The sequence below is a fragment of the Pseudochaenichthys georgianus genome, chromosome 19 (genome assembly GCF_902827115.2).
Source record: "Pseudochaenichthys georgianus chromosome 19, fPseGeo1.2, whole genome shotgun sequence".
NCBI classification, from domain to species: domain Eukaryota; kingdom Metazoa; phylum Chordata; class Actinopteri; order Perciformes; family Channichthyidae; genus Pseudochaenichthys; species Pseudochaenichthys georgianus.
This window is the reverse complement of record NC_047521.1, coordinates 11821249-11847250: the sequence shown is the minus strand read 5'-3', so window position 1 is coordinate 11847250 and position 26002 is coordinate 11821249. Positions and strand designations below refer to the sequence as shown.

General features: G+C 41.2%; 1 protein-coding gene across 1 annotated transcript in view; it reads right to left on the bottom strand.

Moving 5' to 3' along the window:
- The window catches only part of cox10 (cytochrome c oxidase assembly factor heme A:farnesyltransferase COX10), a 43434-nt gene extending 18601 nt beyond the window's left edge, over positions 1 to 24833 (bottom strand). Inside the window, exons 1-4 of the mRNA XM_034107974.2 lie at positions 24724 to 24833; positions 22991 to 23133; positions 22488 to 22881; positions 18568 to 18692 (exon numbers count right to left, since the gene is read on the bottom strand). Of these exons, the coding sequence (XP_033963865.1) occupies positions 18568 to 18692; positions 22488 to 22881; positions 22991 to 23133; positions 24724 to 24754 (693 nt within the window). The 5' untranslated portion in view covers positions 24755 to 24833. The remainder of the gene's footprint in view (positions 1 to 18567; positions 18693 to 22487; positions 22882 to 22990; positions 23134 to 24723) is intronic.
- Between the last annotated feature and the right edge of the window lie 1169 nt (positions 24834 to 26002).

Below are 26002 nucleotides of genomic sequence, written 5' to 3'. Positions count from 1 at the left end.
TTTAATGGTCTCTATTATACGTTTTTTCCCTTTCCTGTGGTGCGTTTTATGTTTTTGTGCATTTAAAAGGTTTGCAAAGGCCTGCAAGTTAATGTGTGCACGTGACATGTTTGTACTGTACAGAATCACGAGTTTCAAAAGGAGCATCTAGCCAAGGTAAAACGACCCGTACATTGCTTCAAGGAAACACTGCAAAGACTGCACTTCTCTGTCTGACCAAATAGTGGATGGAGTCTGAAAGTCTTCCTCTCTTTACAATGATCTGTTTAGAGCAGCTGGCAGCGCTCCACCTGGCACAGCGTCTCTCCTGATTGATGGCCTGAGTGTGGGACAGTGAAGTGCTAAACTGTCCTCATGTTAATCAGCTTATTAATGCCGAGCGAACCCACATTGCCTTTGCCCCTTTTTCTGGGAAGATACGTGCAGGATCTGGGCAGCAGAGGCACGACATACTCGCATTGCCTGGCCACGTAGAGAGGGAGGGAGTGGCAGAGATGAAGCCTGACATGGTCTAAGTAGAGGATTTTTCTTACATTCTGCTTTCTTAGAACTCTTCTGATCAAAGGCGGAGCACAACTAAAGATATAGGAATCTATTTCTATCCATTGGCGATGACCGATTTAGGTTGCTAACGCTTTAAGGCCTGGGGGAATATGTTCCTAGTTTTCCAAAGTGATGCCATAGTTCGGTAGCCTGCCTTGTGTGTTCGACGATATCACTATGTTCATCATTCACGCTACGTAGTGACCAGGTCATCGGGTCTACTCCTCGGATTCCAAGCCAAACTCTTGGTGGATGGCAGCAAATCTTTAAGATCTTATGGAGAGATTTTTCATATGAAGGTATGTTTGTTTTAAGTCACAGAAAGTGCACTTACTGTACCACTTATGGCCAACGAACCTTAAATTCATCGATTTGCCACTTGAGTCAAAATATGCGTCAAAACATAAGAACGTTAAAGAATCTTTGGAGCCAAATCAGTGAGTGAGATGGAGTTTCAGTATTAATCTTCATTTGTAGAAAGTGGTATGGTGCATGCTGGCTGGCACATTCATTTTCAGTCCACTGTAAACATATCAACTGTGCAACCAAGAGAAATTCCTTTGTTGGAGTGCTGGCTGGCCATATCTGTAGTCTGAGGGAGATAAGTTAACGTTCTTACTAATGAGGGCTTTTCACTCCAGTTCCTGATTACTGTTAACTTTGCACACACTTGACTGCTTTCTATTCATTCTTGCATACCGGGGAAAACATATCAGTAAAAGGCCAATACATAGGACTATGTATTGTGTGCGTTGGTGTGTGGTCACTTGTTTAAACAGACGTAAACAGTCCTTTCCTCCATCGCTGGGCATTTGCAAATAACTGAGGGTGTGACTGACATGACATGCACTGTGAAAGGATCTTGACAGTTGGGGTGAAGTTGAAAAAGAGGCATGTGCATGACCGTGTGTATGTTTGAGAGAATGTGAGTGTTTAGATTGTTGGTCCGCAGCTGTGTCTGGCCATAAGGACACTGGAACGAGTGTGAGTGTGTGTACTGTTCTGACACTGGTAGTCCTGGAAATCTTGAAGAAAATGTGCTCAATATAAATGAGAAGTGATACGGTGCAGATACATATGAAGGCCCTCACTGTTCCCTCACAGATGACAGCAGCCGTCAGCACCTCTGACAGATTTGTATTTGTGGCAGTGACCCGTGGTAAAATGCACCTCTTCACCTGGACGGGTTCATTCAACAAGCCTTTCAAATCAAAATGAGGAGCTCAGGAGAAGACGCACAGTGAGGTATAGTTCTCCGTGTGTAGCCAGAGTTAACATTTCTGTTGGGAAAATACTGAATGTTCTCTTCCAATATCAGAGTAGCACGTGATAACAAAGGCCCTACGTAGCTGTGTATGTACCAGGATGTATGATTACCTCGAAGAGCGTCAGGACTGTTTTAGGCATATGATAGCTATGTGACAACGATTAACATGATGATTCAGCCTCTATGGAAATAGATATATGACTGTCATGTTTATTGCTTACGCAGGCTAATCTTTACTAATGTAAGAATACTGCTTTCACCAGTATTCTTCCATCTTGTTGACTGTAACACCCTCTCTTGTATATAAGCATGTCAAGGACTCTACTCTGGGTACTATTTGTCCCACGCAGCTCTGTGTGTGATGACTACTTCCATTATTGCAAGGATAATAAATACATATTGATACATACTGATATTGAAGACCAAGCCGGTGACGAGTATATTTTTCTAACATTATCCATAGCATTACCTTTTAGAGATAATATGCATTCCGAATGAAGGTCAAGTACTTTTTTTCACTTTCAGTTTGTTCTTTTGAATCTCTGGCTTTTGGTAAGCAAGCTGAACATATCCTGCAGGTCCAAGAAAGTAAACACATATTGTTCAATCAGCATCATTGTTCTCTGTTCCTTTCTCCTCACCAGCATGCTGTGTAAACTAGACATCTGATAACACACTGCCGCCTATTTAGATTATATTATTCTCCCTACAATGTAATGTGCGTGCAAAGACATTTTTGATTTGGTAGCTTTGCAAGCTTCGTCTCTACAGTCTCGGCGGTACATTTTAAAAAGCATAGCAAATCATTAATTGTAAATCTTGAAGTGTCATTAGTAGCATCCCTACATCATCATGCTAGATATGTTGATTTACAGCTTTTAGACATGCTGTGAATCCAATTTGCTAGCATTTTTTATAAATATATATATTATCTGATCTGATTTTATTCATGTGTTATTTAGATAATATGAGATCACTGCCAATATTCATAAAGTCAAAGGGGCCCTAAATGCTCATATTCAGGTTCATATTTGTATTTTGTGCCTCTGACATATTTTTATGCTTCAATGTTAAAAAAGTGCTTAATGTGTCTCATACTGCCTGCCTGATTGGTTAGCTGACCGGCTCTGCTTAGAGATGTCCCGCCCCTATGATGGGGCCTATCACATACAAAGTGTTGGAGCGTGTGAGTGACACGAAACATAAGAAGGAAAATATCAAACTATTTTAATATGTCGGTAGAACAAACGCTTCACTCAACGGCACACTGAGTGCAGTGGCAAAAAGCAGCAGGAGTAAATCATTCATCCATGAGTTTAAATCTTGTTTGCTGGATTAATGGGAGGAGACTGTGTGAACAGGGTAACAAAGTTCCTGTCAGAGTGTGTGCTCCTCCACTGCCAGAGCTTGGCCCCCAAGAGACCCATCCTTCTCTCTGCAATATTCTCTGCACCATCTATGCCTCTCTCACTCTCCCCTCATGTGGAAAGGCAACCAGTTAGCTTCTCAACGGGTTCCAGAAGTGAGCTGTCAACCATCTGTCCTCTGAATGTAACAGAAATTCTTGCTGTCAGGATGTGGCGTGACACAGCTTCCAGTGTGTCTGAACGGGGGAGAGTAAGTGCTGGCACTTTTCCTAGGGGTGAGCCGCAATGATGGTTGAAAAGAAAACTGAGGATGACACTATTTCAGATCACAAATATTAGATATGCACAGATTGATTGGCCACCAGCCACTGTTGACCCGCCAGGACATGTTAGATCAAGTGGGATATACTACAATTGATTTCTAGTTGTATTGCCTTCGTCTAATTGCATTTTCCCGGTTTATTTAGCTAAGAAAATGAAGATTCTGTCTGCCTCTTTAAAGCTAAGGTTATGAGAATGCTTCCCGGCTCTACTTTACAGCACATTGTATAAAGGATGTAACCAGGACAGATATTACGAAGTGGTAAAGAGGCATTATAAAATGGTGGGCTGTTGAAATTGGAGCCACCCTGTATCCTCATAAGCAATTACTGCAAGAGAAGCATTCAGATAAAAGGTCTACAAGCAGAAAGACCAAAAGACCCCCCCCCCCTTTCTCCTCCCCCAGTACCACTACAAGTGCACAACGGAAATGCTTTAATCCCCAAGGATCGGGGTAACTGAAACAAAGACTTTCAAAGTAATATACACACACACACACTCATGGGCATGCACCCTGATGTCTATCATCCTCAAGCTGATTACAGTTGTGTGGGTGTAAAATGAAAGGGGCCGCGGCAGTGGTTACTTCCTCCTGCTTGTATAAATGACTGTATGGTGACATTAATGGTGTTCAGAGTGAAACATGTGTTGCTTTCAAGGCCCTTTTTTGTGTGTTCATGTTCATGGCTGTTGTGTTGGAGGCGTGTGGGCGGGAAGATAATGCCACAGAGGATGAGTGCAACATGAATTGGACATGAATAATTATCACATGGTAAATGTGCTCATGAAGAGGAAAACAAATGATGGACAACACTTGTGAAGAACAGTGTTGCTCAACCGGGGGTTGCAAGTTCATTCCTAGATGGCTGTAGAAAAAAATATATCAAAAAGGTACATCTTAAAAATGAAGTTGTGGACTCCAATCTGATTGTTTTCGGTGGTTGTGACTCAAAAAGGGGCCGAGAGTAGCCGATATAAAACAGACTTAATGACAGAGGCCCCTTCAAAGCGAAGTTAAGTTAAACAGCCACACTTACAAAAGCTGCGTCACCTTTGTTTGTGGGCTGACAATGCAGCAACGCTTCTAAAAGCTGGCTTACAGGTAGGAGAAAATAGTAATTAAGACGCACAGCATAGAGAAGTAAAGTAATGTTATGAAGTAGACATAAACAAATATAGATAAAAGAGTGTGGTTTTACAATCCCTTTGTGATCCTCAGGTGGAGTTAGCCACAAAGCAAAAAGCACATATAAAGAGTAGATGGGGATAGGTAGTCAGGCATCAGAAGCAGAGTACGTGTGTTCAGGCTGCACACACCCACAGACACACACTTTGGTCTGTGAGCGGTAATCAACAGTTACTACATGACAGAGTCTCGCAGAGTGCCATGTCATCATAAAGCTGAAGATCCTTTTAACTCTGCGCAGTGACACACAGGCAGACAAAGGTCCGCACCCAACACAGCAGGATGTCTTCCTCAGGTGAGCAGGCGGAGGACAGGTGGACCAACATGCCGTTAGAACGCCAGTAATGCCACACTGAGGAAGAGACAGAAAGGCAGACTTCTTAAGCCTTTTGCTCTCTGCAGTGCCGCCTTACAATCTAAAAAGGGAAATGGATTGTGCATGGCCAGAAAACCTTTAAAATGGATGTTCAAAATGCAGATAGCAAGGCAGGAGTCTGCACATAAAGAGAGTCATTTAATAAGAAAACAAAATAAAGGAAAGTGTCAAATTAACCCAAATATATTCAACAAAAATAAGTGAAAACTGAATAAAGGTAGGGCAGTGACTGGCCTTTTACCTTTTCACTCTCAATTAGCTGGGCCGTACCATCGGCTCCATGTTTTAATGAAACATGCATAGTGTCCAGGCAGTGCCGTTTGCTTTATCCAATCACCTCAGGTGCACCCGTTACATACACACCTTTATCCTGTATGTATATGCATTAAAGGGTAGATAACACGAATTACAGGATGAGATACAGTTGAGTGGCTGGTTCACCACAAAGCTCTGGCCAATTAGATTCCAAGTTTTTCGATGTATTATATCAAAATTTCAATGACATATTGACATTGATTCATATACTGTGGTAACGTTTTGTTACAACCGTTACCTATATATATATATAGCAGGGTTTCCGTTAGTCGGTAATTACCGGTTTTTAGCTGGTAAAATGTATTAAAAACCGGTAAATTCAAAACCTGCCGGTCAAAATGTCTGGTAATAATTAGGGAGGCTCCGATCGATCGGCCGATATTCACTCTTAATAGTTTGATCGGTGCTCTCTATAAAGGCCGATCAGGAGAGCTGGATCTGATCGATATGGACATAAACGAGAGTGAAGTCTAACCGGACCCGAGAGAGATCAGATCAGCTGCTGAGTCTGGAGACAGCAGCTCTGCATAATCACCTGAAGCCCCGCCCTCTGTTTAGCGAGCTGCAGGAGCTGCTTGAGAAACTGACCTGCTGTCAGGAGAGAGAGGGAGGGAGAGGGGAAAAGAGAGGATCCGTTTCTCCCGTGTTATTATTCAAATGTGATGTAAACTTTTGAATAATGTACTTCATCTACTACAAGTAGTTTGTTTGAATGTAATAATTATGTTGTTTGTGGAATAATTTATTGAAAAATGAATCTGAATGTTTCGATCTGTTACGATTATAAACTGAAGCAATATAAAAATGAGCCCCGTGAACTGAGTTTTAAACTGAAGCATATCTGCTCATAGTCCGGTAATTACCTGCTAACGGAAACTCTGCTACACAACTCTTATTATTATTATTGAAATATGACCGGTAAGTTTCAAATTTGTCCGGTAAAATAAATTCTGCCCGGACATTTGACCGGCGAGAAAAAATCCTAGCGGAAACCCTGATATATATATATATATATGCATACTCTGGTAGTAACAATAGTTCCCACATTTAGAATATCTCTGCTAAAAAATGTCACTTATGAGCAAAGGCTTACAAAACACTACCTTTGTATGCTAAATATCACCTATGGCTTTTTGCAACTGTTGAGGGTATGCTGTGTGATTACATAATGAAGGATTGAGGACTGGGGTGGCACTTAAGATTCAGGAAATTCAGTCTGAATAATAGTCATTGAAGACCAGGCAAGAAGCTGTTTTATATTTCAAGTTATAAGAGCACAAGCTGAAAGCAATTCTCAACGTACAGAAGCGTACATGGTAATAATGTGTTGTCTTCAGAATGCTCAGCCGATAGAGCACTTTGCAACAGTGAAGCAAAAGGAGCTCTGAAGATGGAACTTGTTTAGTCAAACGAACCAATAGCGGTGGAGACTAAAAGTATATGAATCATTCAAAGTATTAGAAATAAGCAACACACTTTAAATGTTTTCCTTTATAAGATGCATAAAACCACACAGATGCTAATCTAGATTCTAGGTGTAACAAGAACAGTCATATAGATTGTAGAGCTCTATAGCAAAACCTTGTGATTTTCGGCTAAATAGATACACTAGACTTTTAAACAAAGTTTTCGAGATGCACCCAAGGCTTAGGGAAAGACTTGGTGGATGTCGGTAACCATTTTGTTTTCCAGCAACGATGCCCTTGCCCCAAAGCTTTTCGGGTTTGAATCAAATTAGCATTCAGTGTTGGCTCACGGGCGCGCCATAAACAGGGCTGCTTTTGTTAATTATCCACGGATCTCAGCATTACAAAGAGTGTTCCTACTTGCCTTTGGCCAAGTTACCTTCAGATAGAGGGTAAACTTGAGGGGGAAATAAATGGTAGACCGTAAACATATACATAAACGTGATGCCCCTCAATACACGTATTCTCCTGATTTCAATCTTAGCCTTGCAGAAAAATTATTTCTATTAGTTTACTGTTTAGCTATCGTAAACCAGAAAAGAACTTTGTGAGGTTTTTTTACTCACAAGGAATGTTTTTTATTTATTTATCTACCTTAGAAGTTGTGAAAAAGGTCTAAAAGCAAAAGCTCTTTCCTTGTGTAATTATTTCTTTAGCAAAATAAAACAAAGGAGGAAGGCCATCAAATAAAAAGCTAAATAAATATTAGTTTCAGCTCAGCAGAACAAAAGCAGGTCATTGTATTCTCCTCTCTGGTACGGTATTGCATTAAAATCAGTGACACATATCAAAACACTATGTATTCATCTGCCTAGGATTAACATAAAAAAGACATTCTGCATCATTGCTTTTTTGGTCATAATACTTTTACGTTCACTTTGTAATAATGGGTAATTTTGAGCTGATGGACTAAACCAAAACCATTTGGGGTAATGGTTGGCAATATCCAGTGTTATTACATCTACCGAACAGGCATGCAAACCTCTGGCCCCAGACTGCTAATGTTCAGCAGTTGCAAAGGATTGATGGGAAGCAGGAAGGGACATTAAGGAGTACCTCTCAAGCAATGCATTTTCAGGGGTGTGAGGGAAAACCTGCGATACATTTCGATCTACTCTTGAAATATAATGTATAGTTCCAAGAAAGTCAACTATCAGAAATGTTAAACCCAATGCTCCACATTATGATTGCTAGTGACCTGTTTTGTAAGACCATGCTATACTTTCCTTATGGCTCAACCGATTGGATGGTGAAATGTTACACATGTTAAACATGTGCGCTGTGTTTAAGATAAAGTCAGACTTTAAATCTAGCACCATGGAGATGTAGAATAGAATATATCTTTATTGTCATCACACAATTCAGTTGGCATCTCTCAATGCAATACATAACATAAATAAGAACACATCCATAAAAACAGTGATAAAGCAGAGATAGTAGCAATAATAATCAGGGTCATCATATGCACTTTACCAGAATGTTAAAATATATAAAGCTACAATGCTTAAATATAAATAGTTACTAAAAAAAAAATATATATATATATATATCAGTTGATACTTAATAAAAATAAAAATAAATAACATGGTATTTTAGGCTGCAGTCTTTGATGGGAAGTAGTGTGTTTGTATGTGTGCATGTTATAGTGCGTTTTGTGGTTGGACAGGGATGGGAGTGATGGAGGCCACAGCTCTGGGGAAGAAGCTGTTCTTCAGTCTGTTGGTGCGGGCTTTTATTGACCTGAACCGTCTGCCGGATGGCAGCGGTTCGAACAGTGAGTGGCCGGGGTGTGTGATGTCTCTGATGATACTGCTGGCTTTCTTCTGCAGTCGACTTTTGTAGATGTTATCAAGGTTGGGCAGCTCAGTCCCAACGATGCGCTGAGCAGCCTTCACCACCCGTTGCAGGTCCCTCCGCTCTGCGGCTGTGCAGCTGGTGTACCACACAGTTATGCAGCTGGACAGGGTGCTTTCAATGGTCGACCGATAGAAGTTTACCAGCAGTTTTTGTGGAAGCCTGGCCTGTCTTAGTTTCCTCAGGAAAAACAGTCTCTGCCTTTTTCACCAGGTTTGCGGTCCATGTTAATTTATTGGAGATGTTGACTCCAAGGAACCGTAGGTCTTCCACGCTCTCCACTGCTTCTCCATGGATGTGGAGGGGGAGATGGACTTCCTTTTTTGTCCTCCTGAAATCAACAATGAGCTCCTTAGTTTTGGAGGTGTTAAGGACAAGGTTGTGTTCCTTACACCAGTCAGTCAGATGTTCCACCTCGAGCCTGTAGGCTGTCTCCTTATTGTCTGTAATAAGACCGACTACTGTGGTGTCGTCTGCAAATTCTACTATGGAGTTAGAGGTGTGGATGGGGGTGCAGTCGCTGGTAAAGAGTGTGAAGAGCATGGGACTAAGCACACAAGCTTGTGGGGTTCCTGTGTTTAGTATAAGGGGGGATGATGGGTGCTTACCGACTCTGACTTGCTGTGGTCTGTCAGTCAGGAAGTCCATGACCCACGAGCAAAGTGAAGAGTCAATGTTTCTAAATATTTGATACTTGTATTGTATTAATAGTAGCTAATGGAAGTTAATTAATCAGTTTATGCTAATCAGGGATCATCACACAACATCCGTATGTATCAATAATATTAAATACATGCATCACAGCCCTTTAAATCAAATCAAAGTGAGGTTTCCAAAGCTTTTGAAACCGTCGTTCTTCTCCTTAATGTTTTTGTGTGACACTACTGTCAGATGAACCATTTGTCCTCTAGACATACGGGGGCCTCTACACTGACTGTCTCCATTCACTGATACCTCAACAATGCATGTGGGAGGTGCTGACATGTCACTATCTGCTTCAGTGGGAGCGCAGGTCCAGAATGGTCTAAGGAAACTAACACTGGGACACTGACAGCACCCACAGAAGCTGCTTTCACTACAAGTAGTTAAGAAACGTGTTTCTAAGAGAAATTCTAAAATATGAGGTCCTAACCCATTGACCATAAATATTCACACTCCACTTTGTACCTGCAAGAACGACAACCACAAGCATGAACAAGTACGGGAGAAGAAAATACATCAGGTGGCGTGTTCCAGTTGATGAAACAACATTTACTCAGCTTGCGTGAGGTCAGCCACTGCCAAATGCAGCGTGAGGTGTAGAAAGGTTCATTGGTGCCAGACAGTGCTCACGTGGGTGGTTTCCCCCCCACTTCTGACTCAACCCTCAAAGGTGTCTTCAGGTTGCCTTGTTGGACGCCGAAGCCCATAATCACAGTGTTTTGTGAAAAACTAAAGGCTAATCAGGGAGGTGGAGAGGAGTGGCTCCACCTGCCCATCAGTCAGTCATGTTCATGCCCTGGGGTGACGGCAGCTCTATTGTGGCGATGTGTGTTTTCCCAAACAAGCTGTGGCATTGAAAGCTCGGAGAGAACCCTTGCGTGTGAGCAGTAAGTTTGAGCTTCAAAAAAGACGACGACATGTTGGAGTCAATTAGAGGCCATGTTTCCTCTTCTTTTGAAGTAAGGACTGCCTGTGTATGTATGTAAAGGCTCGAGTGTACTAGGATAAAGAAATCGATAGAAGTGAAAAATGTTATGTACAGCAATATATGTTTTATGTCTTGTACTCATTTAATACTCTGTAAGACACAAACAAAAAGGAAAAGTGTACCAATGCATTTGTAGTATTGCCTTTTATATTCTTAAATGCTAGCTTAAGTTATCTTATGTGAAAGGAAGAAGGGGAAGTTGGGGGCCATAATCACTTTCATGGAATAAGAATAAATATTTACAACCAAAACTTGCTTTTATGCACTGCTATTTCAGAGGGTTGACAACCAGTACACTTTAGTTTCAGAATGATACAGCTCTCATCTTATAAAATAAGAAAATGGCATTTCACCGTTTTAAGCCGTCCTTATAGTTGGCCTTATAAATAGTAAAATGTTATAGTATTCAAGGTATAACTTCCAGTTTTTAAATACTGAGCTTTAACTTAAAGTATTATATAGTGTATCATTTGACACAACTGTAATGTTTGTTTAAGATTAAACATTGATATCAGAACCAGGACTTCACCATCAGAACCAGTACCACTTTGGTTCTAACACATTATGCTCGTGTAAAGAACAGACTTGGCTAAAAGACAAACAACTGTTTCAATTGCAACACTGATGCCAAATTATTTTTAAAGAAAGGTACATTAAAACACACACACACAATAAATATAATACACATTTGGAAACCAGCATATCCACATCTTTGTATCAATGCCTACTAACTAACTAACACGTTGTCTGGCAACAGTATCTGCTCCCTCAGGCTTTATCTTGGGGGCATATAATAGATGGATTTACCCTTCATGTCTCTATCAGAGGAAAGCATCTGTCTGCCGTATGAGGCTGAAAGAGAACCATTTGTACAGTTTGAAATGGATTGGCACCCCGTGGTTGACAAAGACAAAAGCCTTTAAAGAAATTAACTATTAAACAGGACTGTCTAGTTAAATATTTATTTTAATCCAGCACAGAAAGGGAGACATCCATCGCGTCCCCTTCGTGACATCTTGCTAGGCAATTAAAAAAGGAATTTCCATTCCTTCTCCCAGGCTGAACCAACAGCTTGGTGGAGGCCACTCAAAACTAAAAAACTCTAAACTATCAATGTCAAAGCTCAGCTTGCTCTTTTGTTTTAAGTAAGCTGGAAAACAAGATCTTAAGAGCAGCATCTGCGCTAAGGAAGGGACCTCTTTTTTGTTTAATTACCGATTTGGCTAAGCCGATTTGTGTTCACCGTTAACTCAAAAAAGCACCCTAGAAAAAATGGCCAAAACATAATCCTTTGAAAGACAAAAGCACTTTTGAACAATCAATTACTGTCCATAGCCAGTGGAACTAATATGACAAGCACTGATACTTTTACAACTCCATCTGTCTTATGATACTGTTGAAGCTTTCCAGACAAGAAAAACAAATACAGTACACCCACAATATAGGGTTTGTTTGAAGGTATCCAATGCAACTCATCAAATGGACTCTGGTATGAGAACGTTGGGAGGTAATTCTCAAGCAGAATGAAAATAAATTGCCTAAAAAAGGATGGCAATGTCATCATGCTGGAGGTATTCTGTAGCAACCGTTTGAAAGCATATCTCCTGTCGCTACTTCCCAGCAGGGAACAGACACAAATCCAGTGGTGGAAGGGTTTCATTTTCTTTGAAGGGCACAATGGTTGGTGGGTTTTAGCAGCTAGGCGGTCTTGTTACAACTAATGATCCTCTAAAGAGGTACCATGTTATGTGAGGTGCTTTAAAACTACAATGAGGAGCCCCATCCTCGAAAATTGGTGTGGCAGCCTTGACTGTTGGGGCGCAGCAATTCCGCAGCCAACCCAGCCTGAGGGAGACTTCTACCACCTACTGCGCTGCTATAATATCTACATCTGGAGTCTGTCCGAATCAGTCAGAAAACATATCGGTGTAGTCAAGACGGCAGGCATCAATGTAGGATGGATGATCATTATATTTGTGTTAAATGCAGAGGAAGATAATACAAAGCAGACAATTTAAGAAAACTGTGATTGGTGGAATCCTTTAAATATCCATACTGATTCTTAGCTGGTTTTTTTTTTGTTTTGTTTTTTAAATGTATGTTGACATGTTTGATCACTTCATGGCCACTAAAAGTCAAAGAGTTTCACCAACACCAGTCTGGATATTTGCATCAGTACTGCTCCTTACAGAATAATGTTCTAATGTGCGTTATCTCCTCAAAAAGTACTTCATACTTTTTATCAACAGAAATGTTTGATTGGAAAAAAATGTTTGCCCACAATATAGCCGCGACAGGGATAAAAAAATAGGGTGCTTCATACCACAGCATGCGTTAATGTGCAGAAATAATAGTGGCATTAAAAGAGATTTGGGTTAGCGTGTTGCCATCTCGTTAACTCTGACAGCTATTAAAACAGGAGGGAATTTCCAGGCTCAATTAACATCACATTTCAGGTGTCAGCTCACCAGTCTGACCTCCATGTGTCAGCCGGCATTGTTAAAGCATGTCCTTGAAATAGTATGCAGAGATATCATTAGATTGTGAAGAACTTGAAGTATAGTAAAACATATAATACAGTGGCTTTATCTGATGGCTTTGCTTTGGGTATTAAGAGACACATATCATTTTAGTCCTATCAATTTGAAACCTTTTCCATGATTCTGATGAGTAAATGATTTAACATGTAGCTTCAGAAATTATGTATAAAATGTTTTTATTGAGCTTTGGTGTGCTACAAAAAGGGCTTACTCTGCCTTCACGCACCCAACTGAGTTTACATTCAGAGAACAAAACACTTGTATTTGACCTTGATGATTCATTGATCTTTTAAAAAGGCACATTTTCATTTAATTTAATTTAATTTCATACCCTAAGGAGCTGACCAAGATGCGTGCAGGAGGGTAAATAATGCATGCCTGCACAGGACCGAGAGAAGGGCGTGGAGTGGATGGGTCGGGGGCTTGTGGGGGCTCGCTTATGCGTGCCAGCCTCAGACAGCTCACCACAGGAGAGACACAGACACAAAAGCAAACTCAGTGTCACGGTCACAAATGCAGCCACAAAACAAGCAGTCTTGAATTTTCATCAAAACAAACACACGCGCGCTGACTTGGTGTGACTTACACTAAAGCCGCTGTCAAAATAAGCGAGCTGTTTGTGTTTGACAGCGAAAGGCCGTATCAGGTCTTGTTTACATTGCTGGGGACCTTAGACTTCCCTGGGGTCTTTGAGGCTCCAGGCCCAAACTCTGTTCTGACCCAATTATCCAATTAGCTGAAGTAGTGGCCAGACTGGGAGGTGATGACGGCTGGAACACCTGCGGAGGCCTGGTGTGGGGCCCAAGGGTCCTGAAGACCGGATCATCCAGTAGTTTTATACTAAAGCTAGTCGGGACGCGATCCAACAGTAAAGGAAGGAACCATGTAGGAACACTTTTGGTAAGACCTTGAGACCGCTGAGCTATTTCAGTCAGAGTAGGTCGAGTTAAAACAAAAACATGACCAATGGATTACTTGATTGACAGAGAAATAATCACCAAATATTTGTAGAATCTTTAATCATTTTATTAAAAATGTCCAAATAAGACATCGACTCAAACTTATGAAATCTAGGATAGAAATCTTCCCATTATTTTCTGACATTTAAGGACAAAACGATTATCCAAATAATCGAAATAACGATCCGCAGATTAATGGATAATAAAAATGATCATGAGTTGCAGCCCTTCTACAGTGTTAGTATTTTGAGCGCAACATTTGTACATGTTTTAGTGGTAGTCTAAGCACAACAGAGGTGTAAGCAAAAAATAACATGTCAAGAAAAGTTTATAATTGCCAACCTGTGCGAGATACTTGAACGGGAAGCTCAGATAATTACATCCCTGTGTGTCCGAGCTGACTCGTCTGTGATTGTAAGACAGACATGACAGCATTAAGTATTTAGTCTGTGGTGAGAAACACGAGACGGTGAAATGCCATTGTTACGTGACTCCAAGTGCTTACACCCTTCCGTCAGTTTCCTAAATAGAGTAACATTTTAAAGGAAACCACAAAATGTCTGTTTGCCCTACGGGCCCTTTCCAGTGGGACAAAGAGCAGCCTTGGCTTCTGACAGCTCCACAGAAGGTCCGACGGCCACTTCCACAAGCCAAAGCATTTTCCTCTCCCTTAAGGCATTTTCCTTCTTACATCAAGGTAGTGTGGCAGTTGTTTGGTCACAAAAGTGCGCCATCTTCTGCCTCTTTAGATGCCGGGCATTAAGGGATTAAGACCAGGAGAATCTCAAGGATGTGGTTTTCAGAAGGGTCTTTCTCTACTTTGACTATCAAGCAAACAAAAAAAACATATAGCTTTGATCACAACTAACCACACGAAGCTCCACTTTTATAAGATGAAAGAGAATGCAAAGAAAAATAATTAAAAAAACCTTTGGCAGCAGATCCAAAGGAGTGATGTTCTTTTTCTGCATTCTACTTTTTCTTTTCAGGATTATGAAAAACAAACAGATAACCGAAGCGGTGATATCAGTTACACACAGATGAGGGTGTGTCTTTGACACAAGAGCCGACAGTGTGTTAACCCATTGCAAAGAAGTGCAAAGTGCCGCCAGAGTGGCAATTATCTGTCACACACGACATCCCCTGTGCCTCTGTGTGTATAATTATACTGCTGAAAATGACAAACAAAACAAAACACCAATAACCACTGCTTGGTTTGTACAAAGGCACATACTTTTCATACCAGACAAGCAAATGGAGACACTACCAAATACAAGTAAGTGTACCTTCCTAATGATGTTTATCCTAGCGGTAAACACCTTAAAATGTGCCCTCGCACAACTAACATGCTTCAAAGTCAGCCTCACTGAAAGACAGGTGGCTAATATCTCTGAAACAATAATCCCATCTCCAAGTCCTGCCAATTAAGACTGATGACACGCTAAATGTCCCAACAGAGAATCAGGGATGAGGGATCTAAATTAATCTGACTAAGGCACAAAAAGGAGCCTCAAACACAGCAACACTGATGCATTTCCAGCTAATGCACACACAAGGCCATGTGTGCTAACGGAAGGAAGTGTTGAAGTAATATTCCACCTGGATCTCTTTATTATTCATTGTATATTTATCTACAGAAACCTTGTAAAACATTCCCAAAATTCCATACATCATACCAGAGAGATCTTTTTACACGTATGCATATTGCAAGATGAACACATTTGTTGGACATCAATAACCTTGTCCATTGATATCTTTACAATCTGGAGGGTCCATTTATACAATCAAATATCAACTTTTCATGACTTCTTACTAAAAATGCAATACTGGTGTACTCCGGTTGTATAACTAAAGAGATACAAAATGCTATTAGAGTGTATATGGTTTTAAAATAGACCTTGAAAAGTGACACAGCAAGAAGGTAAAAACAATAATTAAAGCCTGCTTAATTTTAATTTATTCATCCAAATTCTGCTTCAATTTAAATTGATGAAAAAAATGTGGCTTTTGCAAAAGGCCTGGAAAAGATAGAAACTGTTCCATCCATCCATCCATCCATCCATCCATCTTCTCCCGCTTATCCGTGGTCGGGTCGCGGGGGTAGCAGTTCCAGCAGAGAGCCCCAAACGTTCTTTTCCCTGGCGACATCAACCAGCTCTGACTGGGGGATCCCAAGGCGCTCCCAGGCCAGCGAAGAGATATAATCCCTCCACCTGGTCCTAGGTCTACCCCTTGGTCTCTTCCCAGCTGGACGTGCCTGGAACACCTCCCTAGGGAGGCGCCCAGTTGGCATCCTAACTAGGTGCCCGAACCACCTCAACTGGCTCCTTTCGACGCGAAGGAGGAGCGGCTCAACTCCGAGTCCCTCCCTGATGACCGAACTTCTCACCTTATCCCTAAGGGAGACACCAGCCACCCGGCGGAGAAAACCCATCTCGGCCGCTTGTATCCGCGATCTCGTTCTTTCGGTCATGACCCATCCTTCATGACCATAGGTGAGGGTAGGAACGAAAATGGCCCGGTAGACAGAGAGCTTTGCCTTCTGGCTCAGCTCCCTTTTCGTCACAACGGTGCGGTAAAGCGACTGCAGTACCGCTCCCGCTGCTCCGATTCTCCGGCCCATCTCACGCTCCATTGTTCCCTCACTCGAGAACAAGACCTCGAGATACTTGAACTCCTTCACTTGGGGTAAGGACTCATTCCCTACTTGGAGTGGACAGTCCATCGGTTTCCTGCTGAGAACCATGGCCTCAGATTTGGAGGTGCTGATCCTCATCCCAGCCGCTTCACACTCGGTTGCGAACCGATCCAGTGAGTGCTGAAGGTCGCAGACCGATGAAGCCATCAGAACCACATCATCTGCAAAAAGCAGTGGTGCAATCCTTAGTCCACCGAACTGCAGACCCCCTCCCCCACGACTCGAAATCCGATCCATGTATATTACAAACAGGATTGGTGACAAAGCGCAGCCCTGGCGGAGGCCAACCCTCACCGGAAATGGGTCCGACTTACTGCCGAGGACCCGGACACAGCTCTCGCTTTGGGAGTACAGAGATTGGAAGGCCCTGAGTAGAGACCCCCTCAAAAAAACTGTTCCAGCATTTCCAAATTGATGGACACCCTGAGTGTAAGTATTTCCTGTCATTTTTAACACACTTATCGAATTTGCAACTAGAATGTGGGCTCTGAAATTCACCTTAGCCCGCGCTTCACCTTCACTGTAGGTTTGAAACTGAACCTGACCGGAGGAAGCCGAGAGAGGCACTGAAAGGCAAACAACAATGTTCCAATGAAATACGAAGCCATGTCATAACCTAACCTCGGGCTGGAGAAAATGAAGACTGACAGTACTGATGTGAGGGTGGGCCCGCAGATAAAGGGACACCCAGGGTACACTCAGAGGCAGACCCCTCTTACATCACTCAGCGTCTTAGAGCTGGAGTCTGCAATACTCTAGGCAGCATGAGGAGGGGAACATTTCTCAAATACCTGAATGATATGTACACACCTGCTCAGTGTGAGGTAGAGCTGCACAGAGGAGTTGGAGCGCGGCTCTGGTTCAAGCCACTGAAGAAACAATACAACTTTAACCTGGGCGACAGTCTGACTGACACTACTCGGGGAAAAACAAAAAATGAACTGTGTAAACATTAGCACATTCATATCCAAACTCCAGTAGATGACGCAGGGGGGGGGGGGACAGATTATAGTTGTGATACAGAATGCAAGTTCAGGACTATGGTGATCAGTGTCACTTCTAAACAAAGTTTATTTGACTTTGCAGCAGTTGGAACGTTGAGGGTAAGAAGTAGGCGGGGCTTCGGCCCTCAGGGCAGGAACCTGCAGTGTAATAAGGGCCTTTGCTAAATTATAGACTAAAAACACTATTAAGAAGAGTTCAATCTAAGGCTGAGGGAAAGGTCACCCATTATACTAATATTCCTGAGTCACCGAGCAAATCCCTATCTCTAACGTCAACGCTAGGCTCCACTTATTCCAGGCATTCTAAGTGTCTCTGCACACGAGCTCACCTTTGTTTATAGCTTCGAAAAAAGCTTTCAGCAAGGAAATAATAACAGCATTGCAGTCCGTGCGATGCATTTGTAAGATACGTAGCACAAGAGGAATGTAAAACGGGTCAAAAAGGGGGATGTGCTGGTGATGGTTTTCCAGAACAGAGGCATCACTATGAGAAAAGCTGCACATGTGTGTCTGTCAACAAGCTCTTTTCTTCTTTGTATAACATGTCAGAAAAAATTGATTATTATAAAGACCAACAGATATCTTGCCAGCTCTGAGACAATTCCTCGTTACTTTCCTCCAAAAAGGAAATTGGTACTTTAAAAATAAGCAGATTATTAAGCAGAAACATCTGCACTTTTTACTGCGATTCTTGAAACAATTACGCAAGTCACGCTTTCGTTCTTTTGTTTACACTATTGCTGGTTTATTACATACTCCTGCAGGTAGTCCCATCCTTCTGAAACGTATTCATGACAGTGTGACTAAGAGTCTTTGATAACACTTCAAGGTCAAACAGTGAAAAGTAAACGATATTCCACACATTATCGAGGACTTGTGTTTAGGCCTACGTGTGATGTGCAAAGAGCCAAAACAAAACAAACTCGTATACGGACATAAACATGCATGGCCTTGTGTGACCTCCCTCTGAGGGTAACTGACCTGGTTGATTGTGTTGGCAGTACAAGAAGCGAGGCCTATTCCCAGAGAGGACACGAAGAAGAGCAGAGGGTCAAATGGCACTGGAGCCATGGCGAAGCCGGCCACTGCACTCGTAACCACCAGCGCTGAACAAAACAAGCAAGCAGCAAATTAAACCAGCAGTTAAAAGTAGAATTACTTCCTAAAGTAAAAAAAGAACACAGTGCTATGCTTTGTAGAAGCCTAATTATATGTAAACAGAAGAAGCTAGCACATTATGATCTGTTTTAGTGCAAAAATGTAGTATTTGTATTCGTTTTAAATACTAATTAAAGTCAGTTTATATGGGCTAGCCAGCTAACATGTCTTGATGGAGAAAATCAGGTCTTACCCCATACAATACCAAGCCCTCAATTAAATAAATTACACTGCATGAAACTGCCAAAATATTTACTTTTTGATCAGTATGTTGCCGGTAGAACATATTTCTAGTATGAGAAATATAGTATGTTCCTAAAAACGGGTTGTTTGGAACATACTCCTCATACAGATCAACCGCAGAGAGGTGTCGTTTCCAGTGACCAAAGCGTCACACAACAAAGGTCTGCACACTAATATGCTATTGCTAGTTTGTGTCATGTAAAATGGAGTAGGTAGTGTGGTCCGACTCTATAGTATGTGGGTTGAGTACTGAAGAAATGTTTGGATACATAGCACATCAAGAATTACTCAGTATTGACCCTTTCACAGCAACGCGGTTCCCATTCTAGCTCCGTGCTAGAGCTTTTCTGGTTCGGAACCGGTTTTTCTTTTCAGCCCCCGTTTTGTTCACACCGCCCAGAGCTCGACTGGTGCTGCCGCTGCTGCCGACGCCGTTTACGTTTTGGATTTTCTCCCCAACGGCGTTACAACGCTCACTACAACAATGGGGGACTGCGTCGGGTCGATGATCGTGTTGCTTTTAATCACACAAAGCCAGATTAAATTAAATAACGACTTCTCCAACCATATACTTTGCTCCAGAGTGCCGTGGTTCATTGTTTATTAATGTGTTTCTGCAGCATTTACCGACCGCTGCAGTGCTGCTCGTCCACTGGAGTTTATTCTCCCGTTAGCTCCCGGTTAGCTCACACTGCAGCGGCCGCTCTAAAGTATTCACTGTCCGACTCACACAAGCAGCTGATACATATCCCCAATTCCCCATAAGTGAATGTGTGTCAGTCTGAATCGACGCTGTTTGGCATCAAAACGCTGTTATGAAAGTTTCTCTGGTATAAAATGGGTGATGTTAGCATAGCAACCGAAGCTAAACTGAATATCTTGACTACTTGTTGCTATCCTATTGTGGCATAAGCCGTTTTCTACAGGCACATTTTACCGGCGTATTTTTCATTATGATTCTACTTGTGATAGTCGGACATGACAACCTGTGCAGCCCATGTATTGATTCCATCTGATAGCTGCTATAATACAAAACAAAACGTCTGCCTCTCTCCACAATGATCAATGACAGCGAACGGCTGGTCAAAGTAAGGTACAAATAAACAGAATCACACAAAGCCTGGTTAGTGTTGCCTGACTTTATAAAGTGTTTTTTTTTTTATAAGTGTGTGGTTGCATTCTAGTCATTTTGCTCAGCGCTACTGCTTGTTACAAGTTTTATTTGCCGTACTCGTCTTTAACTGTTAGCTCAGGTTAATCTCGTCCCCCTCCGACGTATGCGGTTCTTGCTTCGAGACCGACAATGTTTTGGTGCTTGAAACGAACCGGATTCCGGAGCTTAGAGGCGGCTCCGCTGCGGTGTGAACAGGAAAAAACTGTGCTTTTCAGGCTCTAGCTACGAACCGGCCCTGGAACCGTGTGGGTGTGAAAGCCCCATATGAGTCTCTTACTGGACTAAACAAACATAACTGCCCCAGAATGCACTGCAGCTCTTTAGACTGTTCAATGACAGACTACGAGGCATATTATTTCATAATCAGCCTTGGAAAATATTAAATTGAGCGGGAAGGGCGATGTCAATTTTCAAAAATATTCCATTAATGGTAGCTTGGACCGTAACGTTGTGGTAGTCATGTAATGCAGATAAGACGTATCGCATGAGTTTACTCCAGGGTGAAGAGTTCGCTGATGGTAATGGAATACTTCATCGCTAATTAAATATGCAGTACAATCAGATTGAGAATATAGTATGCAGTAAATTAGTATGTGATTCCCCACACATCCTGTATTTGGTATTACAAAGAATATACCGTGTTAAATAAGAAGGTACGTTTGTATATGTAGTAGGGGTGTAACGGTATATGTACCCGTGCCGAAATTCACACGTGTGTTCCGAACGAATATAACGTTAAACGTAAAAAGTAATCTCAGGTGCTGCGTCGCAGCATTCAGAGTAATTTGCTCACATTAGTGATGTGTCGGCTCAAAGAGCCGGCTCTTTTAAGTGAACGACAGGAGCCGGCTTTTTTCTTTGTTAAGTAATACAAGACAGAATGATGATGAAGATGATGATATCTGCGCTACAGCTGCTCTGTGCATGCATGCAGTCACATGTAATATCCAAGGATTAGAGACTGTTGGATGCTGCTGTACTGAGCATTCCAATATATTTATTTTCACTATGTTATTTATTTATGATTATCCTTAGGCTCAGCAAAGATTTGATGTCAGCTGTTGCTGTCTTTTTTTCTATAGTTAATACTGAAATAGAGCCCTGCTGTTTTGTCAGGGCCTTTTCTTTAAATATAATTTTAAAATGTCGATACAGTAGCCCCTTTTTTAAATGTCTATGCTTAAGTTTTCATAGGTGTTGCTATCTGCTTTGTGTAGCGTGGTTCTACAAGCAAGTCAGTGCATTCATTGTGTGGTATCAGAGAGTTACACGGGTCTGTAAATGCAATGAAAACAATTGGCCACAGCAAATCATTTATATTAAACATGTTATTTTTACTTTTGAATACTTCAAAGGATGTATTGAATAATTTAAGTGATATATGTGTACACATATAAATCATTAGTCAAAACAGGGCTACATTTGATTTAATTATAAAAAGGTATAATATGTGGTAAACTGAAGAGCCGTTTGGGAGCCGAAAGAGCCGGCTCTTCTTGGTGAGCCGAGCCAGAATTCCCATCACTAGCTCACATTGGGTTCAATGCGTCATAGAGCGACCAAGTCATTTCATTGGAGGAGAGGCATACTATGAGAGCTGGTCACAGGATGCGTTCAAATTTAGTCAGTAATTTGAGGAACTGTCGAAATGGCGAACGCAGATAAAGTTGATCTCGAAAATCCTCCAGCTTCATTGAAGTCTCCAATTTGGGAACATTTTGGTTTCGCAGTTACGTACAAGGATGAGCCAAAGCTATTACAAACACCAAATATCCTTATGTTGCCATGTTAGCAAAGCCCTACCTGGCTGTATCTGCTACCTCTGTCTCTCCATAGTGAGAGGGTGTTCTCCACAGCAGGAGACATTGTTAGTGCCAGCAGATCTGCCCTTTCGGCAAGCAATGTGGACAAGTTCATCTTTCTTTAAACAACATGAAAATACAATGACAAGCAAGTCCTAATGTCAAACTGGCTGCTTAGGTGCTAGTACAGTACAGTTCAAATACAGATTATTTCAGTTAATCGAAATGCTGCACCTTAATGTTTATTTTATTTTGTATTTATTTGAGTGAATACATTATTCATAGTTTAATAATAATTAAAAAATATATATTTTGTGATAATTGTTTCTGCTGTACCGAAAACATACCGAACCGAACCGTCACCTAAAAACCGAGGTACGTACTGAACCGAAATGTTTGTGAACCGTTACACCCCTAATATGTAGTAATGAAGTTCTCAATGCATTTCAGGTTATTGCTTGCATGCATCCGCCTCCTAATGTAAACACTTCATATTATATGACAGAAAAGGTCATGTCATTTACCTGTGAGTTTGATTTTAGCTAGCTTGGCGTAGACATCCGGCAAGTCAGCCACAATGACCTTGAGCTGCTTCCACTGTCTGTCTAGGCGTTCCTCCTTTGCTTTATCCGTCTCCACGTGGACATGGGGAGTCTCATGGGATGTCCCAACTGTACCGGACACAGAATCTCTCTGTTCTGCTGCATCTTCTGTAACGGGCTTCAAGGTGGATATTCCAGGCTGTGCTTCACTGTTGACATCCTCTGGCTGTGACACAGTATGTCTGTCCGCAGGATCAATAGTTGGTATTCTCTGCACCCGTCTTTCAATGGTGTCTTCCCTCTCATTCACTATGGTCAGGGCGGGAGCCTGCTTCGGGATGGCACGCTGGTGAAGCTCGCTGTTCTTAATTACATACTGAAAGGAAAACCAGATGCACAAGGTGATGGATGGGATCATATATTGAGATGTACTATAAAACGGTATAGAAAACAAACAATTATATATTGGGCCCAGTGCAAAATACCTGGCGTTTCAGGAAGATCAGGTGCTGGTACGTCAGCCAGTTTGATGGATCCCTTCTGTGCAGCTGAATGAGGTTACGAGCACTCTGGTTACATTGAGGAACATTTAGGACTAATTTCTGTTTCACACTTAGACCAACCAAACCTAAAAAAAAAAGTAAAATGCAATGTTTAGTCACCAAAATAAATACTGTTGATTTAGTTTAACCAATAAACACACATGAACAAAGAAACAAGACAAAAAATATGGATCCAATCGTATATGCAACGTCAAGTAAGTATGATAACACTTGGGCGAGGGAAAAGCGAAATTGCCTTCAGTAATTGCAATGAAAAGTGGAAACCTGTGTACTCTCATGTTCCGATTAACCCAGCTTCCACAAATGTCTTTCTTTTTGGTGTCTATATACACCGGGATCCGGAGTCATGGATGATCCTGTGGTCCTGTGTCCTGGATCGCGAGCCCTGGATCTTGAGTCGTGGCTGTGGTCCTGGATCATAAGTCCTGGATGGATATCCTCGTGGATTCATCTTTCTATTATACACACATGCATTTCCAAACATTTGGACTACCTATGTTGCAAATGTATTATCTTTTCAATTTACACACGGCATCTATTGCACGTTTGTCCGTCCTGGGAGAGGGATCCCTCCTCTGTTGCTCTCCCTGAGGTTTCTCCCATTTTCCCTTTAACTGTGGGTTTTCTCCGGAAGTTCTTCCTTGTACGATGTGAGGGTCTGAGGACAGGGTGTCGTTTGTCATACTGATATTCTGTACACACTGTGAAGACCACTGAGACAAATGTAACATTTGTGATATTGGGCTATATAAATAAACACTGATTGGTTGATTGATTGATTGATTGATTGATTGAAAGGGTGAAAATATACAAGTCCAATATAACAATAGAGTGCAAATAAGGTGCATATTTTATATATTAAAAAGCCTAACTTAGGATAACATTATGAATCATACAAATATAAGCAGACAAATAACTGACTAATCTAGGTTGGGTTGCATTATAAAATGCATGAACAGTATCAAATCTGAAGTATAGGTAGTGTAAGTGTGCATGGTAAAAATAGAAACATTGGATACAAAAAGACAACAAATAATATATATGACTTAACTATAAGCAGCATACACAAACAATGTGTTGGGCATAAATCAGAGCATGATCATACCAAAAAGACTACTGTGCATTATACCCAGTTTATGCCTGTCAGATGTTATCAGTTCAATATCAATACAGCTATACTCTTCCGATTGGCACTTCATAAGTAGAGATACAGCTAATAATACAGGGTAAATACACGCATGTTCCCCCATCATATCGTCACAGGTTATAAAATAACATTCCCTTGAAAAGGAGATCTATGATCTCAATGGGACCAATCTGGTTAAATAAAGGTTTGAAATGAAATGAACATTGCTATGAACCTTAGCTTTGTACGTTGTTTGCTAACATACGTTTTATACAAAATAGCCAACATGTTGTCATTATCAAGCCAGTCAGTCATAAATTAATTTCGGTGTGTGCAGATGCAGTTGACTTCTATTTAAGGTCACTGCTAGCCTCTGGCAAAACATCTCAGGTGCTATCCGGAAGCTATGTGCTAGTTAGCATTCCGCTTCCGCCTTAGCTTCAAAGGTTGCATTTAGCAGACGCAGATTATTACAACTTCGAAATTCAGCTGTATGCAAACCGAAATATCACATTGCCTCTTGTGTTACCTGACAGTCTGCAACATGGCGTTTTATACATGTTCTCCACTCATTAAGCCGGCTCTTGTTTCGACCCCTTCACATGCAGCGAGCAGCCATTATGACCTCGTTGGATAAGGAGAAACACTTCCGGGGGACAAAACGTCAACCAGTCCCGCGTGCTATGTGCTGAGCTCTTTCAACAGGCAGAAACTATAGAAAAGAAGAACCATAAAAATAACAATAATATGTGAAATAATCATTTTGTAGTTATAGCATACACTTTTGTCAAATGTAGATGTAAATAGCATGATAGGTGCACTTTAAATAAAAAAAATATAACTAAGGTAAAATAGGCTACTTCCTTTTTTATATTTTGATGCAACTTGTTTGTTTACGTCGATGCCGGTTCGAACTTGTCAAATGTGAAGATCTGCTAAATATCCCATTTGATAATTTAAATTAGCAATATAAAACATAACTGAAAAAATCCTTAGCAGTATGATACTAAATAGTTCAAAAATAAACTCAACCACAACCTATTAGACAAGTAAACATTTTACATTATGCATAAGTGATTATAATACAATTAAATAATATGTAATAGTATAGCGGTCACAGGGAACATTTTACTACCTTTACATTGAATGCTTTAAGTCATTTTCAATGCAGGACTTTTTACTTGTAAGAGTATTTTAACAGTGTGCAATTGATACTTTTGCTGTTTTATATTATTCTATACTGCTTGTAGCACTTCGGGATTTGTCTTCAAATATGAAGTGCGTTACAAATAAAACCCATTATTACTTTTACTTCAGTAAATTAAACTGATTTAAGTCAACATGACCCTAACAGTGTGAAAAGACAATTGTGTCTGTATCGTATTGTAATGATGCCAATGTATTCCCAGCAAGGCTTTAAAGTTTAAATGAACATCAATCAGTTCAGCTGAATCAAAGTAATGTGAAAAAAATCCCTGTTTAGTTATTAGAAACACCGCTTAAAGTTATTAATTTTTTTCAGAAGTCATGTTACCAGAAAACCCCTTTCACTATCCAGTAAATCTGAGTTGAAGACAGGATTCATTTAACTCAAAACTACCGTCTGGCCTTTTGCCTCCTGCCCTTGTACGTCCTCTGACCAGCCCCGCTGCTCGGCCTGTTATTTATGTGTATGATCATCTTGTTGGCCCTGGCTGCCATGGCCAACAAGATGGAAACCTTCTGATTAATATCCTCTTCACTGCTTTCACTTTGCTGCCTGGCTTTATTCAAACAAAGATAATGAAACAGTATGATTGTCAGTCTTT